This window comes from Idiotropiscis lumnitzeri, chromosome 10, assembly GCF_059441095.1.
Source record: "Idiotropiscis lumnitzeri isolate Australia: NSW breed Sydney's pygmy pipehorse chromosome 10, RoL_Ilum_1.0, whole genome shotgun sequence".
Lineage (NCBI taxonomy): Eukaryota > Metazoa > Chordata > Actinopteri > Syngnathiformes > Syngnathidae > Idiotropiscis > Idiotropiscis lumnitzeri.
Genome location: NC_142400.1, coordinates 10,900,788 through 10,918,864, shown reverse-complemented (window position 1 = coordinate 10,918,864; position 18,077 = coordinate 10,900,788). Strand labels below are relative to the sequence as shown.

Genomic DNA, 18,077 nt, shown 5'->3' with positions numbered 1-18,077 from the left:
GATCTTCCACGCTTCATAATTAATTGAAACGGCAAGTATGTTATGTTGACATGTTAGAACACTCCACGTACACGCCCCCGTCACCCTTTGAGAAAAGCACGTCTCCTCTCGAGGCACGTTTCAAAACAAAGAAGTAGAAACCACACGAGTGGCATTTTAACATTCATAAGGTTTCTTTTTTAGAATACATTAACACGTGTGCGTGTGTGTGTGTGTTTTGTCTTTAGACGCGTGATCCGCTATGGGCTGAGAGGCGCGCCAATCAAGCGGCGCCCTCGCACATAAGAGTAATTTGACCGATTTACACAGCATCGCGTGCGAACGCACCGCTTGTCGTGACAGCGGGACAGATGCTTCTCAGGCAAAGGCTGCCTTCAGTGCGGGGAGCGTGGACGCGTCACGGCGCATGCTCTCCTACCTCTCTGGCCGGCGGAGGATGAGGAGAACGGTGCCCCGCTCAACAACGGTAAGTCAAACTATGACAATGTTGCCTCAAAGTAGCAGGTGCTGTGTTTGGGTGTGTGCTTTTTATTGTGTGCGTGTGTTTTTTTTTTGTGTGTGCGCGCGTGTGTAGATCAAGTGGGTTTGTCGCTGCTTGTGGAGCGTGCGTGCCGGGCTGTGCGTGACGCCGCGCCAGCAGAAGTCAGTTTGAGTGGGCGAAGGAGTGTGAGGGAGGCACGCAACGGCTCAAGCTCAGGCTACTTGCTAGTGTTGCTATGTTGGAGCTTTTGCATTGGGCGCCTATTCATTTTTGAATAGACGGTTAGTAATGACCACTTTGCTCATTAATATTTTATTGCTATTGTAGAATATAAGGCTGCTTCTTTGTGCACGACAAATAATTTACTGAAAAATGAAAGCTTGCTGTTTGTCACTTGTGCAAATCTTCTGAAAGAGATCATTTCCTTTACACAGTTGCCATACTGCACAACAGGATCCCCTAAACCTTCCCTTCTAATGGTTAATTTGGTTCTAAAATACTAAAACGTGTGATTTATTACAATATTGACAATGCAGTACACACAATAATGGAAAAGAACAATCTTTGCGGTCATGTTTTGCATCTCTTTGCTATAGCATTTATACAGATATGTGGCGTAAATAAATTGAATAAATGCGCATGAGGTTGATGGCCAGCTACATGACAGTTTTTTTTATAGTAAATATATATTTTAATATACTTATATTGGTGTATTGTATGCGATTTGCCTTATTGCACGTCTTTGACCTTATAAAATCAGAATGAATACCCTGATTGGGATTGTGAAACTATTATTTTTTGAGTACGTTTGATCCTTTAATCTAAAAGTTTGGTAAATCAAGATTGAACCCCACAAAAGTGTTGGAATAGATTACTCGACTTCCTCCACTATTTAAATCCTTAATCATTACCAATATATTTATCATACCTGTATGTCAGTGCAATGTAATTATTATTCACTGTTATTATTTTGATATCATGTGATACTATTGCTTATTGTTAGCAAAGTGGCATCCATTTTGAATTAATTTAAGTGACCCATACGCATTCTTGACCTTTAAAGGACGATGTTGTACACTATATATGACCGGTTACTTTCACCTGTTGATTGCTATGTTGCTGTTCCATTATTCCGTTGAATAATACAGCTTCTTTATTACAGGACAGAATTCATCTTAGAATTACACTCCTCAAGTGCACATTACCTTAATGCACAGGCTTGATTTGTACTGTGAAACAAGACCATTTCACATGTGGATTATTCCATTTTAAGACCATTAAGGGTTCATTTTCTATGGCGGTTGCATGTCAGACATCACGGCTTGGGGGGGAGAAGCTTTCATTGACGTGTGCATGTGTGTGTGTTTGTGTGTGCGTGAAAATAGCGTCTGTGCATTGCTGCTAACATGCGTGGCTGGGCCTCTGTGCGTGCAGCTCTTTGAGGAGGGGTGCTGAGGTCATTGTGTCTGCAGGGGATCTCATGATGGAGAAGGAAGAGGAGGGGGGGTCCAGTGGCAACAACCATAAGGCTCAAGTCATCCTGCACCTGCAGCCCATCTTGCATGGGTAAATACTATGGACGTTGGAATCGAGACGATTTTTATACGTACATGAAACTGTGCACTTGACATCGACTTGACTAGATTCACTGATTTTGTGAATCTTATATAATAAGTCATAATGGTAGCAATATCATGACAGTGCACACATGGAGAAATTCTTGCTATCCCTCTGTTAATGAAAGAAAAACCCACAGTGGTTATATAATTTACTTGGATCTGACAAGTGGTAATTGAAATTTTACGGCCCTTCTAGAAGACTGTGCAATGGACGAAAAAGACAAAACTGGAACCTTTTGACAATGCACAGCAACTCTAAGAATTAAGCATGCCAAAAAAAAAAAAGAGAACACTGTCCCTACTGTGAAACGTGAAAGAGGCCCTGTTATGTTCTGGGGCTGCTTTGCTAAATCTGGCACAAGTTGTCTTGAGACTGTGCTGGGTAAAATGAAATCTCAAGACAAACAATGTGTTCTACAGAGAACTATTGCTACCCAGTGTCAGAAAGAAGCATTGTCAGATTCTCACCGGTTAATTTTTGTAACATTTCTATTATTACTTTTGTCAGATTCAAGTTATTTCTGTGACCACGGTGGGATTTTCTTTCCTTCACAGAGGGATACCAACAATTTGTCCACATGTGTATCATTTATTTAAAATCCAAAACCAGATGATGTTCTGGTGAGCACATCAGTCTTACAATTGAAAGGATGTGGTTTTGCATCTTGTTTTGGGCTCCTCGCTGCTCCTTGTGTGAGTTTTTCTCAGCATCCTCCCACATGCCTAAAAACATGCATGTTTGCTTCAGTGAAAACTTTAAGTGTGATAATCTATAGGCGTGCGTGTGAATGGTTGTTTTTTCCTAGTATTTACTGGCGACCAGTTCAGGTTTTCTGGATTAGCGTAACTCTCTCCTTTTCAGCCTCCTTCATAAATATATTTAAAAAAAAAAACTTAAATTGGTCCAGAATGCAGATGTGTGCATTTATAAATCACTCCTCTCCTTTCAACAGCTCCACTGGCTCCTATTTCAGTTGTGCATTCAATTCCAAATCCTACTGTTTGCATTTAAGGCCACCACACAAAGCAAAGAATTTAGTAAGTGATGGATAGTAACTTGAAAAAATATATGTTAGGGCACTCCTAAAAGTCAATGGACACTGGTATTTCATGGTGAAATTAGCTTGTCCTAAGGATGGATTTGGCTCATGCAATGCGCCTAGCTCCCACCCACAAACTGCTGAGCCATGGGTGAGGATGGCTTTAGTTTGAATTTTTTTTTTCAGGGCCAATACCGATTATTAGTTGTAAAGGGGGAGGGGTCACTGATATTCGTTATGTTATAAATTCCACCCTCAAGTGTTTTATAGTAAATAAAATTTTCCACAATTTCCACAATAATGAAATGTCAATCTTTCACTTATCTTTGTTTCAAGTTTCAACAAGAACAAAACGTGAAGGGATCCCTGAGGATCAGCAGCATCTCTTATCAAGTTACCTGAACATTGAAAAAAAAAATAACAGTGGGATGAAAGTGCAGAACTTTATACTCACAACACATTTTCACAAATGGATAGATAACTAAAAATATTAATATTTCACACTTGATGAGTGGTCCACGCTTTTTCGACTGAGTTCTTTTGCTTCAGCAGTAAAGTAACCTAAATGTGTTCCCAGGTTGAAATGACCTTTGCTCTTTCATTAACCTACGCTAACAACATAATTAAAATAAATATTTGTATGAAAAACACTTCTACTGGTAAATAAGGAACAATTAAACAATTTTTAAGTATGGCAATATAACTGTGGTGACTTCTTGCACAGACATACTACGGCGCTGTGTAAACTAGTTCATTGTGTGCTTTTTTTTTTTTAACCTTGAAATGTCATAATTACAGTAAATATTTGTATAACAACAGCAAATGTTTGTAGGAAAAACAGCCACGTGACAATGTAGTTACGCTACGTGCCAGTCATAACCTTCAATGTCATATGTCAGGATCATTATAACCGGGAACCCCTTTTTTAACTTTTAATACTTGGTTGGAAATGCTTTGCCTGGAATTCATAAACACTTCATGCAAATACATCTGAACCTAACAGTATGTGACAGAAGCAAACTTTTGGAAACGACTAACCAATATCATCACCATCAGCGCAGCTCAATTTGGGTGAGAGGGAGGGTGCACCCTCGACTGGTCGCCAGCTAATTGGCGGACGCATGCACTCTTGCATTTCCTCTGCTGATAAATTTCGAGCACTTGTCACCAACAACAGGTTGCCCCCAAGGACCACATGAATCGCCTTTGGGCCTCTTCTAAAAATAGTACAGCAGTGATGGGACATTGTGATTTACTTGGGCCTTTGTACGAGGGATCATTTAAAAATGCAAAAGGGAAATGATGGTTAATATTTTTTGGGAGAAAACATGGTCAATGTCCTCTCATAGAGAAATATTATTATTAATAATGCATAACTAATGTTAATTTGAGCGAAGTTGTTATTACATAAGTATTTATTAAAGGGGTTGCATTCATCAGTACTGAAAAAGTGCTCCGTTTCAAAATGGTTCGTAACTTCTCATTTAAAGTCTTTAATGAACCCAACAAGCATATTTTTGGAATGTAGGACGAAATGGGAATATGCGTAGAAAGTCCACTCAAGCATGATAGGAACATGCAAATTCACATAGGAGACCCGGATCTGAGATTTGAATCCAAAATTTTCCGGACTGTGAGGCAAAAGTACTATTCGTTAAAGGTCAACCAGCCGAACATATATGAAGTATGTATACTACTAGTCTTTTTTTTATATGTGGCATTCTGTTGCCCTCTGCAGGGGAAATTATGACATTGCAGATACAAGCAGCACAGTCCTGGCCGTTGAGACTCAACATGGTAAGTAAAAATAGGCACTGTGCCCTCAATAGTTGCTTATCGAAGAGAACACCAAATTTTGACTGAGCTTCTTGCACTGATGAAAGAGGCTTCGTAAATATTCTTTTCCATTGTGTTTTTTTGTAGATGACAATAAATCAGAGGGTGAGAGTGTGGAGTATGGCTATCCAATTACCTGTGGAGAAAGTAGAGCAGTTTTACTCTTCAAGAAGTTTGTGTGTCCTGGAATCAACGTGAGATGCGTCAAAGTAAGTGGACGGATGCTGTTCTATTGATTTTATCTTGTTGCGTGTGTCTTTGCTTGTTTGTTTATAAGAACACACTGTTGACTTGTTTTCACAGTTTAATGACCAGCTTATCAGTCCTAAGCAGTTTGTACACCTGGCAGGCAAAGCCACCCTGAAGGACTGGAAACGAGCCATCAGACTAGGCGGGGTTATGCTCAGGTAGACTTTTTAGTTTTTAATTTTTTTATTCCATGGCTGACTAGGTTTAGGCCTGCTATCTGAATTATCTCAATCCTTACGATAGTGCAAAAACAAAAGGGTATTAGTGAAATTGAAAGAATGGAATAACGGTATTACCATGAATAAACATGAAGGCTACCCTTGAAAGAAAAAAAAAAAAACTTGATCGTAAGAATAATTGGAAGGCCGAGGTGGAAAAAAAAGTTTAGAGACGGAACTCATTCGAGGAGAGGGTTTTATTCATTTTTTTTTTTTTTTTCACAGGCACATTTGATTTTTAACATGAAAAGATGGACCACATCATTTCTTAAAGTAGGTTTAAAAAAAGGATTATTTAGAATTGATTTCATTCCAATGAATCACTCAATTATTTTACTAGAAATGAGGATAAATAAGGAAAATGTTAAATATACATATGGTTTTGGAAAAAAATATGACTTACAATGAATCAATTAGCCACTTGTGATTATAACGAGAGAAACAAATACAAAATATATTAGAAATGGAATAATACATTCTTATTTATCGGTTTTAGGAAAAGCAGCATCTTACTGAATAATATTCCACAACAAGTCACTGATGCAATAATTGTTTACTTGCATGCATTCCGTGCAGGCAGTGAGGGTTTATTTCCCACTAAGTGACAGCATAGATTGTGAGTGTTAATTAGTATTTTGTCTGCCTGTATGTGGCCTGCGATGGATTGGCAACCAGTCAGCAGGAATAGGCTCCAATAATTTAGCACAAGAGATAACGATTAGTCCAACACACGTATGTAATCTGCACTGTGTGTGGTCGCTAAGCAGCATTACTAAGGTGGCAGGATCAAATACCAGGCAAACAAACTGCAGAGTATTGCTTTTCGCCACTTTTATCATGTTTACTCTTGTTCCTTGGAGCACATGTGAGTCAATAATCTGACTCCAAGGCAATATCAGTTATTTTCCGAAAGTATTGGGATCATTGCGATCTCCGACTTAAACAGCCCTTAGCACCCGTGCAATAACACAGTATTTGCTTCTTCTCTCACACAGGAAAATGATGGACTCGGGCCAGATAGACTTCTACCAGCATGACACAGTGTGCAGCAATACGTGCCGCAGCACTAAATTTGACATGCTGATCAACAACTCGCAGCTTCCTCTCGGGACCTCCATGCCGCCCAACCCTTCATCTCTGGCTCTTGAGTCACTTGGAGGACAGGTGCCTCCCGCGGCAGGTATACGATTCCCAACCCACCCGGTCATGTTTTATCAGTGTGCTTGGAGAGATGATCTGGTGTGGCGTGGCAAATGATCCGATTTCACATCATTTTTCGGAAAATTGGTATTTATTCACTGCAAATAATGTATGTTTGTTCATCAATTGACAAGTCAGTTATGTATAATTAGAAGAGGTTGAACCAAAAATGCTCTGCCACTAGATAAAAAATTAACCCGTTTTCTTTCTGACAACAGAAAAATAGTTTCGTGTGAAGATTTCATGTTAAGTTAATATGTGAGTAAAATAGGATAAGAATCATTATTTCAGTATTTCATTATTTTTCTTTCACAGATCAATTCTAAAATTATTTAAAGTGTTGAGCATACATTGCACTTTATAATGATACAATGTTTTAATAATTTTTAACAATCTGAAGAATAATGTTTTGGGAGATTTTAGGATTCCAACACACACACACACACGCACATTATCACATGCACACACCGCACTGTGCTGTGAGGTAATATAAAATAAACCTTGCCCTAGTATTTGGCCACTTTCAATTTGCAGCTCATGTTTCCCCCTTTGGCGTGTTGTTCCATAAAGATGCTCGCAGACGTCCCTTGGATTTAATTTATCTGTCTCCCAAGATAATGAAATACTTTGAAAGCTGCAAAAAAATAAATAAATAAATTGGATTGGCGCATCGGTCTTTTCGAAGCCTTATCACTATTATAAAGGAACCTCAAACCAAATGCCCCTGAGGTTGTCAAGTTTGCAATTAGACCAACATTTTCTGGTCCAAGAGACATCTCTGCTTTTTCTCTTTCTTGTACAAAACATCAACTGCTGTCTCACTTGGATGCCATCGTGCGTGGTCGAAACATGACACAAGACCTCTGCATTTGTTGCAAACTCTAAAGTGGATGCTGAAGTCCAATTTCAAAGCATTCTTTTCTGTAGGAAATAATTTGTGTGAATTATTTTTTTGTCTCTTACTATCATAAATGTACTTATTTAAATACACAAAGCAATATTTTAAATGACATTCTGACGCTGCTGTCATATAAATGTAATGCGAAGTTGACCACACCAAAGTAAAAGCACGGCTCTCTAAGAGACACATTTTCAGAAATAGGCATGGTGATAAAGGTCTATTTTCCATAATACCACCTTTAAACTGTCTATGTTGATTAATAGAATTAATCAATTGTCTAATATTATATTACAAATTTTTCTCCGAGCTGCCAGACACTTTCATATCTCGGCTCTTCCTCTCCATTGTTCTGTTTTTGTTGTTGTTTTTTTTTTTTTTTTTAAATGTATGATCCGCTTTTCATTTCAGGCGAGTCTTTGCATGATGCAGCTGACTTGGAGGATGCCTTGGAAGATAAATTTGGTGGCGAATGGGGCGCCGCACACCTCACCACAGCCAATGGACATGCAAAGAGGAAGAGGAGTGACACACCTGGTAAATAAAATACACAATTTCCATTTGAGCCAAGCTGAAATATAAATGCAAGTTATCTCAAGTTCTCCATTTTAGAGCTGGAAGAAAAGATGCTTTTTATATCTGGCGAGCAGGCTGCTAAAATCGGCATTATCTGTGTTTGTGTTTGAGATTTGCAAGAATTCAGGGCAATGTTTGCTGTTAAAATCAGAAATGTATATTTTTAAGAGTGTCTAACCTTCTGGGAGGAAACAAAGGATCAATGAGATGCCCTGATTGTGGCATGTAACTATATTTACTGTAAAAGCTACATTGAAGAAAACTTCAGCCCAAGTAGAAGTTGACAGCCAAACAATAGCTTTGTGATTGGAGAAGGTTAAAAAATGTAACAATCATCGCTCAAAAGTACAGGAAGTCAGTAGATAGTTTAAGCACGAGCACGTTCTAGTTAAAATGATGGAAATGAACCTTTGCCCTTTGCAACAAATGTGCAGATCCAACATCGAGTCTCTATTTTGATTCCCATTGCAAGCCTAGCGAAAAGTGCAGTTTAATTTGCTCGACTTTGCACAGGTAGAATTGGGTTTAAATGGGGCGTTTGCGCCGTTGTGGGATGGAACGTAGCCTTTTCTCTGACAATTTTAGCGGCATCCCTCATTTTCATGAAATCAGGGCAATATGCCTGATTACGCTTTGCTTGACATTGCGGTAACAGAGATATTTGCTTGGGTCTGTTCATGACATTGGCAGGCAATTTGCAAGATCTCACTTTGTGGATGATGCAGGCGGCCTGGCCAATATGAGACTGCCTTGAACCCACGACCATGTGTCCATTTGTGACCGTCCCCTGTCAGACCACCCAGTCAGGGCGGTGCTTTTAGGACAATAATGATTACAAATGATCGTAGTTCCTTAAATTAATTGATTTGTTCAGTGATTCAGAGAGATTGTCCCACATTGTTGTCATATTTCAGAATGAAATAGATGGCATCCAACAGTGAGTGCCACGATGAATTCTGCTCGAATCGTGTTTCACCATCTGCGCCACGCTGTAGGTTTCCTTTTAGAAATGTAGTCTACTTTTTATCACCCAAGATCGAGATGAGCTGGGGGCCCGGAACACCCGCTGAGGCGCTACCAAATTCACAAACACGCTAACTAGACTTTCCCCCACACAAAAATGGAGATCTGGCCATTTTCCGCCGAGCGATGTCTACTTTCTGTTTCCAAATCAGGTGCGTCCGCGGTAGCTCCAAGAGCCGAAATCCCCAACATGGTCCGTATGGGCGCCTGCTTTCCAAAATTTGGCCCTGGTTGTCTTTTATCTACCTTTCACATGATATGTAAGAAATGGGAGGCAGCTTATTATGTTCATCAAATGATGGACATTTTTTTTTGTTCCAAAAGCTAAAATTATCCCACATTAAATTAATCAATATTAGCAGTAAAGCTAATAGCACAGTCGTAACTATATCCTGAGCGCCTAACAACCCTCAGATCCCTCAAATAGTCATCTCAAAACATCTGCTCAAGCGCCCTTTGATATCATCATCTTCAGACCCCAAAAACAATATCACTAATGACCTTCGTCATTTCTATATATTTTAGGTTATTATTTTTCAAACATTGCCTGCTAATCCTTCGAGGCAGACAAAGTATTACACAGTCACTTGTTTGTTCTCTTGACACTCGTTTATGTAATTGTATGTATTTAGGTACATTTTATTACCAGAGTTGTTATTATTTTTTTTATTGCTTCATCATAAAATGGCCACTCAAACCACCCGAGAGAAACACGCCTTATAATATACTCGACACTACTCACAAATTGTTGGGGATATGCGATACTTTTTTATTCAATTTGATATTTGTTTGGGCCATGAATCAAAATATTGAGGCAATTTTTTTTTATTGTTTTGTTTGTGGACTAGAAGTGTTTTTCTAACAAAAATGTACTCGAGTCCCCGCTTCCCCTCCGTATATGAAGTTAAGCCCCTTAGTTTGCGTCAACTGTTAATCCTGTATCAGCTAGCATACACCCCTAGCTATTTGCTAGCTAGCTAGCTAGCTATATCCACATCCTGAATTTGCACATTTTCTTGAAATATTCCACTGCCATGGCCACTGAAAAGAGCCTCGTAGTGAAAAAGGTGGAAGCAGAGGAACAAAAAAAAAAGAAATCCAGCATGATACACGACTTGGCGCTGGCCTGGCCATTTTAGAGTGGCTAATTGTGGCTGTGAGAAACAGCTCTGCAACGACCTGGTAGCTTTGAGGAGATATATTTTTGCACCTCTCTGGGGTGTCACATTTTTTTACACTTTACAGGAACTTTAATGGTAAAACATCATATGCGTTAATGAATTATCGATTATAGTATTTCGGCAGTGTCAATCGTGAATAACAATTTGCAGTATTGACCGTCTTACAAATTGATTTAATGTTTCTTCAACCAAAGGCTCCATCCTAAACCCACTCTGACGAACAGGGATTATTTATCATGTTTTATTCTAATACATCATTTAACGTCATTAACAGTACAAGATGACAAATTATTGAACCTAATTACATGTGGTGCTTAAAAAAAAAAATCAAGTTTACCAAGGAGAGAAAGGTTGGCTACCTCTGGCTACAAGCTGCATATTCCACTATTCATTCTTTTTTTTAATCTTCTGAAAATTCAGATTCTGTTTTACCTAATAAGATGGATAATGAGTGTGCTAACACAACTGTGTTAATACTACGTTACTTTTTATCCCATTTAATTCCCTCTGGGCTGAACGTTTTTGTTGCTTTTTTTTTTTTTTTTTTTATCGTGAAGTGCAACGAGGTTCAACCTGTCGTGTAAAATGTGCTCCAGAAATAAACTTGACTTGCCCTCCAATGCTTTTATCATCCATCTGTGCGACTGCTGCACCTTTCCCAGCTCCTCTGTCTCCTTCTAACTCATGGCTTCCTCACATCTGAACAGACAATTTCCCCTATCTTCCTTACCGACTATCTTATTTTTCCTCGCGTTATTTTGCCAGCTCTTCTTTGCTTATTGCTGTATAACTAGAACATAAGAATATGCACCCTAACATAAACACACAGCTCGTCTGAGGCAGGTGATTTCAAACATTTTGGGTCTAGATACCACATGCATGGAAGAGTTATTTTTTTTCTCCACAATTATCTTTATGCCAATTAAACATAACGACTGTGTGTACCCTTAAATGTCATTGGGAAAAAAGTAGCCTCGCAGCGAATGCGTGCTCTGGTGTAAAACACCAGCACATCTTGATTTTTGTGCAGGTGCAAGCCTCTTCAAGCGTGTTTGGGAATTTGGCAGACAGCTCTGGGTGCTCCAGGGGGGACTGAGGGCCTTTTCTTTGCACCTGACAATTTGGTGGCTCAAAGTAGACTAAAGAGACTAGCTGAAAGCAGGTCTAAGTTGTGGCGCCCTTGGTCTAATGCGATTTTGGGGAATTTTATCGAGGTGCAAACTGACGAATGATTGGGGATTCACAGCGGCCAAATTTCAATCTTCCATGAGTGGAGAACTTCTTGTAGTTCCTTCTAATCGTACTTTGCGTGTGACAATTGCCTACTTGGATTTCAGTGAGTTCATTCTTGCTTCCACCATGTAAGAATTAAATGGAATGAGAGAAGCCGCTTCAATCGGCCGGGAAGTAAGTCAGCTGAGTTTCTAATTGGGCTTGTGTACAAAAAGGCGCCGAAAGAAAACATGCAAAGCTAATCTGCACTCTGTGCAAGACTTGCTTGAGGAGATGCGCCGCGCTTCGATTACAACTTTAGATTTTTGGATAAAGAAGTTGTAGTGTAATTTTATGAAAATAAAGTTGTATTTTTTAAAGAGGAAATACATAATTTGCTGAGTGAATTTCAAAGATGCAATTTTTCTCTTGTAATGCAGTATTTTGCCTTTCACTCTGGCAAAGATACCTTTATTTTAGAAATTGGATAGAAATTCGGACTATTGGGCCTCAGTTTGATAACCCTTGAACTTGGGATGCTTGTTCGATTGTTTTCTCATTGTTTCACACTGTCATTGCTTGTAGCGCATGCAAATACACTACAAATGTTATTCTGCCTCATATTTGTTTGTGTCTAGATGGCATTTTAAGCTTATGGAAGAGTGTGGCTGAATGCGGGCTGATGGGAGAGGTCCTGTCCGGTCTTCAGGCTCACTTATTGGCCACACTGAAAGGAGTGGAGGTTCGCAGTGAGAAGGCTGAGCTACAGGAGACTGGTGAGTTCACACAGTGAAAATCTGTGAAGCTCTGAAGGTTGAAAAAAAATGGATTTGCTTTGAGTAGAATATTGATCAAGTAAATGTTTAATGCATAAGGCCCCTCCAGCTAAATATGGCTTTCAAACATTTCGGTCTTGCACTGTTGCTGAGAATTGATGTATTTGTGTTGTTCCAGACGCCATCATCCTGAATTCTCTGTGTGAGATGTTTGGGCTTCTGGACTCTGTGAAGCAAGCGCTGGATCAGCGGCGCAGCCAGAAGGAAGACGATGACGACGATGGCGTTTATGGTGAGAAAGGCAACCTTTACAGTTTTCTTATTTACTGATGATCCACTGATGTCAACCTCCTATTTGTTCTGACTTCTTAACGGTCCTTCTTAACTGAGAAATTTGTTTATTTCATCACACATGAATGATTGAGGGTGGAGTTGTTCCCTTGTGCCCACTTTATGGCACACGTGCTTTTTCTATATTGAGTCTTGTTGCATTTAAAGGGAGAGAGCATCCACAAAGATTGGCCATGGTTGAAGTCTATGACCACTCCCACAGCGGCGCAATCCTTCCTTTCACAAATCCACCAGAGTCCAACCCACCTGTGCAGAGATATGGCACTCGTCATTCAAAATGGAACCCGCAGTCTTAAATTCAAGATCAAATTTTACTAACTTTGGGCCTGCAAAATTTAGTTTTTCATGTTTCTTCAATAAAGTAAAAAAAAAAAAAAAAAAAAAAAATCAACTTATTTGACAATTGACCAGACAGAAACAAACAAATAAATGTAAAATACAAACATCCATTGATTTATTTTTTTTTTTTTTTTTTTTTTACACACTTAGCTTCATTAGGGTCTTGGTTGTGCTGGAGCCTCTCTAAGATGACATTGGGTGAGAGGCGTGATACACTCTGGGCTGGTTGTCAGCCAATTGCGGAAAAACAAAGAAAAAACACGAATAAATAAATAAAGCAGGCATTTAGTGAAAAAAAAATAGCACTAACGTTATTAAAAAAAAATAAAAAATGAAATACCTAACTAAAAAAAAAAATGCTCTTCTCGCAACACTCGTTGTTGAATTGAAGCGGATTCTTCTCTTGGAATAAATGTTGCAGAAAAGCCAAACAAAAAGCTAATTCCAGAGTTTTTTTTTTTTTTTTTTTTAGTAATTTTTTTCCGATTTTGGTCAGACTCCAAGTATGATCTCAGGGTCAAAGGGCATTGTAATTAAGGTCACGGCTCTCATACTCACAGCTTGGTGGCCACTTGAAGCTTGATAGTTTGCGGCATCCTACTTGACATCAAAGTTTACTATCAGTTTGGCCCCCCATGGTTTTTTTTTTGCCATTGCGTTGTCCTGTTTTATTTTTCACATATGGCTCCCATTACTCAGGCTCATAACAGCTTTCGGCGAAACCTAATTCTGAAGTGAAAAGAAAATCTATATCCTGTCACCCAGTGACAGGAATGTCTTTTTCCAAAACCTGCGCTGAAGAGAAAGGTTGGCGATGAGAACAGCCAATTGCAAAAAAAAACATGCGATGAAATGTTTTATTGTTGAGCACAGGGGCAAAGTGAAATGTCTTGAATGCACAAGTTGCGGTGCTCAAGAAATCAGACGTCGATAAGGTATGCTGTGGTGTATGCAAATTACCGGGGAGATAAGAGAAAGGACTGAGTCACCATCTTGTTCATGTTCTGGAGAACTGTCAATGTTCTAAATTATTATTAATAAAGATTGAGGAGATTGGATTAGTTGCGTTTTTTTTTTTTTGTTTTGTTTTCTGACAGAACACTTGAACCCCCTTTTTGAGGAAAACGTGATGTGGCCCAGACACACTCAGACTCGAGACCTCTCCTTTAGTTGTTCAAGTGTATTACTTTTTATTCTGTCTCCCTATAGAGCTGGAGGAGCTGTCAAAGGTACGGCGGAAGCAGGTGTGTGCGAAAACCACCTCCAAACATGCCTCCCCCAAGCACCTTCGACACCAACGTCACCAGCCATCCAACAGCCAGCTTTCACCCAACCTCAGCAACACCGTGATCCAGCCTCTCTCGCTCATGGGCTTACCTGAGCCACCGTACTGTCATCCCAACATCACCCCTCAGCACGTCAGCCACTTCCCCACCCCGAGCGGGCCGCGGGGGGGGTCCGTGAAGAGAGAGGAGAGGACGCGGGCGCTCTGTGAGTCGGGAAAGCAGGCAAGGGCCCACAGGGCGGCACAAGAACTAAAGTTGGAGATGCAGCCGGGTCTTGGACAAAGGGCGTGCAAGCTTCAGCCTCAGTTCGGAAGTGAGGAGCGAGATGAGGGAGAGAACTTGCGTGGCTTTGAAAAGGTGGCTTTGGGGAGAAAGGGGTTAAAACATCTGAAAAGTAAATGAGAGAATGCTGCAGAATCAAGTGGGACAGGATCCCCAAGTAAAATCAATTTGTAAAACAGTACTTGGTAAACGTCTTTGCGACTACTTTCAGAGTTAGTCTTTGGTGACTGTTTCCCCTTGTGGTAAAAGTAGTTCGGGGTAGGTAGCAAACATGAAACGTTTCTTACGATATTTCTAATTGAAGATACTTTTTGTGAGTCATTGTATAATTTAAGTGTTTATATGATTCCAAATTTTTAAACACCGACTGAATATAATATTAAGGCATAATGTTTCTGCCCAATAAAAAAAAGCATGTATCTCCAAGCTTTGTATTTATTGTTTTTAATTCAGAGAACATATTATTTTTGAAAGTCTGAAAGTTAATATCAGAAATTTACAGATGCAGTATGGGGGACCAGGGATTTTTGTCACGTTGCAATTATCTTGTCCACCAAGTTGGTGCAACTACAAAGTGCAATTTTCTTTATATGGTCGGAGTTTGTGTCTTGTCTGAAAAGAGAACAGCAAGCAAACTGTGAGCTGAGATGAGCGCCAATTGACCGTTTTAACCAAACCAACGTATAACATTTTTACTTAATACATTTTGAAACAAATGACTTCCAGATAAAAATCCTTAAATTGACCGGGCAACTTGTGTCAGTCAGCTTGGGGTTAGTTGCCACGTGAAAATTTTCAAAGAATGAGTATGAAAATGCATTGGCAAATAATTTGACGTGTGCCAGAATTGTCATTTTGATATGGATTTTGACGAGTTGTGTCAGGTTTAATTTGAGCATTTAAAAATAGATGATTCAGTTTAAGTCATGTGTTTTCCTCAAAACACACAAGGATCAACAATTATAGCCCACTTTACTTACCCAATATCTTGCCGTCCTTAAATTAGCTCATTTGTGAGGTTCACCCTATCTCCTTAAGTGAGTTAACCCTCATCATTGCGCACATTGTTGGGCCATTGGCAAGTATAGATTCTGTTACCATGACGACTAGGCTGCATTTGAGCTGAATCTGAAAAGTGAATGACACGAGCGAGCACCGACAATTCAATTCAATTTAATTTATAGCCCCAATTTACAACAGAGGTGATCTCAAGAGGCTTAACATATAGAGCAGGTTTAGAAGAATGCTCTTCACATATTAAGAGACCAGTTGAATTCCGCATGAGCAAGCACTAGGCAATGGAGGCAGGGAATAATTACCTAGAGGAAGAACCCTCAGACCAAGGCAAGACTCAGAGCTCTAATTTCAGCGGCACCGCACCAGTGCCTTGGCGCGAATGCCGGTGGATCCTGATTTTCGTTTCAACAGAAGGCTCGCTGATTGTTTCCCAATTTGGTAAAAAAAATAAATAAAAGTTCACAAAGCTAGGCGGGCCAGCACAACAGAACGAGTGTGGCATAAAGGAAATTAAACCTCACACCTGCTTGGACCACGTTTAACACTTACATGGTGTTGTCAACTGGTCTAACATTGTATTTCATTCATAAATATGTGAACAGTTATCTGATCGTATTAGAATTTTGAAATCAGACTGGGTGGCACAGCTACGTGGGGGTGGTCTGCAAGAGTGCACTTTTTTGCAGAGATGTGAGTCCTGTCGAGGCTGTAGGTACGCATCGAGAACACGAAATTTAAAACAAATGCAAAAAGACACTTGATTGGCAATGATTGAAATCAGCTGTGATGCCTCCCACCCTGGCGCATCCCTCCCTCTCGCAGTTCCACCAGGCTGGGCTCATCTGCGAAATTAATTTCGGGTCCAACCCACTGCCAAGTCACGGAAGGAGAAACTCGTGGGGGTGGTTATTGTCAATGAGGTGAAAGTGCAGAATGAAGACCCAACTATTCCTGTCCAAACAATTGTAAATCAATTTTCCATCCCTTTAAGTGTGAATATCTGCAGAAATTTAAATTGTTTCACCCCCCCCCCCCTCTCTATAAGCTGCTGTAATATGCTGTTACTGCGGAGGAAATCAATACCATATCACGTATACAAAGCCGTCCTTTGAGTATTACCCTTGGAGCATGTTGCACTTGAGGTCACTCACACACACGCACATCATTTCTTTGAAATGTTTTCGATATAGCTCAAATATATGGTTATGTTTTGTTCAGAAGTGCACAATGCTTTATTCAGTATGTGCGATGCCAGAGCTGCTTGATTGACAGTGATGGCCCGGAATGAACTTAGTGCGTTGTTATTCATCAGTGTACATCATCTCTTGCGCAAACCTACGTAATAGCGAGGAAGTGATAAGTGGCTGCAGATAAAAAGCTTGTACCTTATTGGTATAGCTCAACTTTAAAATCATCCACTTAAATCAACATTTTGCTCAGGTACTCTCTATGAAGTAAACTGAAAATTGAAACTAAAATGTAAATCAGATGTTAGGAGGACATGTATTTGAATTCTGTGCCCAATATTTTGCTGCCCCCGGCTGTCAAATAAACATTTTTCAAATTTGTCTTAAATAAAATTTGGCATTGAAAATAGGGTGGGTTTGAACAAGGCATTCTAAAAATGGAAATGTAGAAATAAATAAGAGTAAATATTAAAGAAGTGACACACGGTGAGGTTCATGACTGGTGAGGCACTGACTCCTCGGGAGTTGGATAGAAAAATATGAATCCAAAAATCAAAGATTCATTTTGTTTTTCAATCTCATTTTCATTTTCAAAGATTTTAATTATGCTTTTTTTTTTCAGTTGCACACTGGTCAACAACGTGATAGCGAGAAAAACATTGAATACGTCCTGAAAGTACAATTTGACAAATTAGGATTCATTTATTGGAGCCAAACAGAGCTCATCAGCAAGCTGTGCAAGAGCCTGTTAACAATTCGGGTCATTTCAATCAGGTGTGCTGGAGGAGGGAAACGTCTATAACAATGCAGGATATTCTATTGCAGAAAATTTAAATCGAAAAGAAATTGTGCATATTAAATTACACCCAGTGGTCAAAATAATCTAATGATAGGTCTGCGCCTGTTGATGATAAATTAGTTGAAATACTAGGTTGCGGGTGTAGCGTAAGTACAGGTGTCAGCCTGACATGCATGCCTGAGGCACGAGGTCAAATTAAATCATTTGCAGCGCTTTCCATCATCCAGACATCCTTCTGAGCTAATGACATTCGAGACTGTACAATTACACTCATGTTGGACTGTCGGCGTCGTTTAATTGAATTCATGGCGTTAATGTTGACGAGCCGCGACGGCATGAGCTTGTGTAATGACTTCTTGCTCCAGTTGGACCCCTCAGAGTCATGGAAAAATGACTTCTGTGAACAGCTGTATTATTTAAAAGTCCTAGGTTCATTTGTTTCCGCATAAAAAGTGACGAATGATTTTGAGAAGCTCGAAGTCTGAAGCTGTGATTAATATTTTATGT

The 18,077-nt window shown here is 39.6% G+C and overlaps 1 protein-coding gene across 4 annotated transcripts; it reads left to right on the top strand.

Annotated features, from left to right (window-relative positions):
• Window positions 1-147: 147 nt before the first annotated feature.
• LOC148329142 (glucocorticoid modulatory element-binding protein 1-like) lies at window positions 148-14,993 on the top strand. 4 transcript variants are annotated; one of them, XM_088306835.1, is made up of 11 exons: window positions 148-466; window positions 575-762; window positions 1,954-2,047; window positions 4,879-4,937; window positions 5,064-5,185; window positions 5,280-5,383; window positions 6,439-6,623; window positions 7,953-8,078; window positions 12,172-12,309; window positions 12,488-12,601; window positions 14,209-14,993. In XM_088306835.1, the coding sequence occupies exons 3-11, from the start codon at window positions 1,962-1,964 to the stop codon at window positions 14,685-14,687; spliced, it is 1,413 nt and encodes a 470-aa protein (XP_088162961.1). In that variant the 5' UTR covers window positions 148-466; window positions 575-762; window positions 1,954-1,961; the 3' UTR covers window positions 14,688-14,993. The 4 variants fall into 4 exon arrangements, with proteins under 4 accessions (XP_088162961.1, XP_088162960.1, XP_088162958.1 ...); XM_088306834.1 differs by having other exon boundaries at window positions 1,916-2,047; XM_088306832.1 differs by lacking the exon at window positions 575-762.
• The last annotated feature ends 3,084 nt before the right edge of the window (window positions 14,994-18,077 follow it).

What these genes read in the sequence shown, in the direction of transcription:
- LOC148329142 (XM_088306832.1), top strand. Translation starts at nt 1,962, where the DNA reads ATGATGGAGAAGGAAGAGGAGGGGGGGTCCAGTGGCAACAACCATAAG. An exon ending in CTGCAGCCCATCTTGCATGG is followed by an intron (nt 2,048 to 4,878) that starts GTAAATACTATG and finishes TGCCCTCTGCAG; the next exon opens with GGGAAATTATGACATTGCAG. An exon ending in GAAGAGGAGTGACACACCTG is followed by an intron (nt 8,079 to 12,171) that starts GTAAATAAAATA and finishes GTTTGTGTCTAG; the next exon opens with ATGGCATTTTAAGCTTATGG.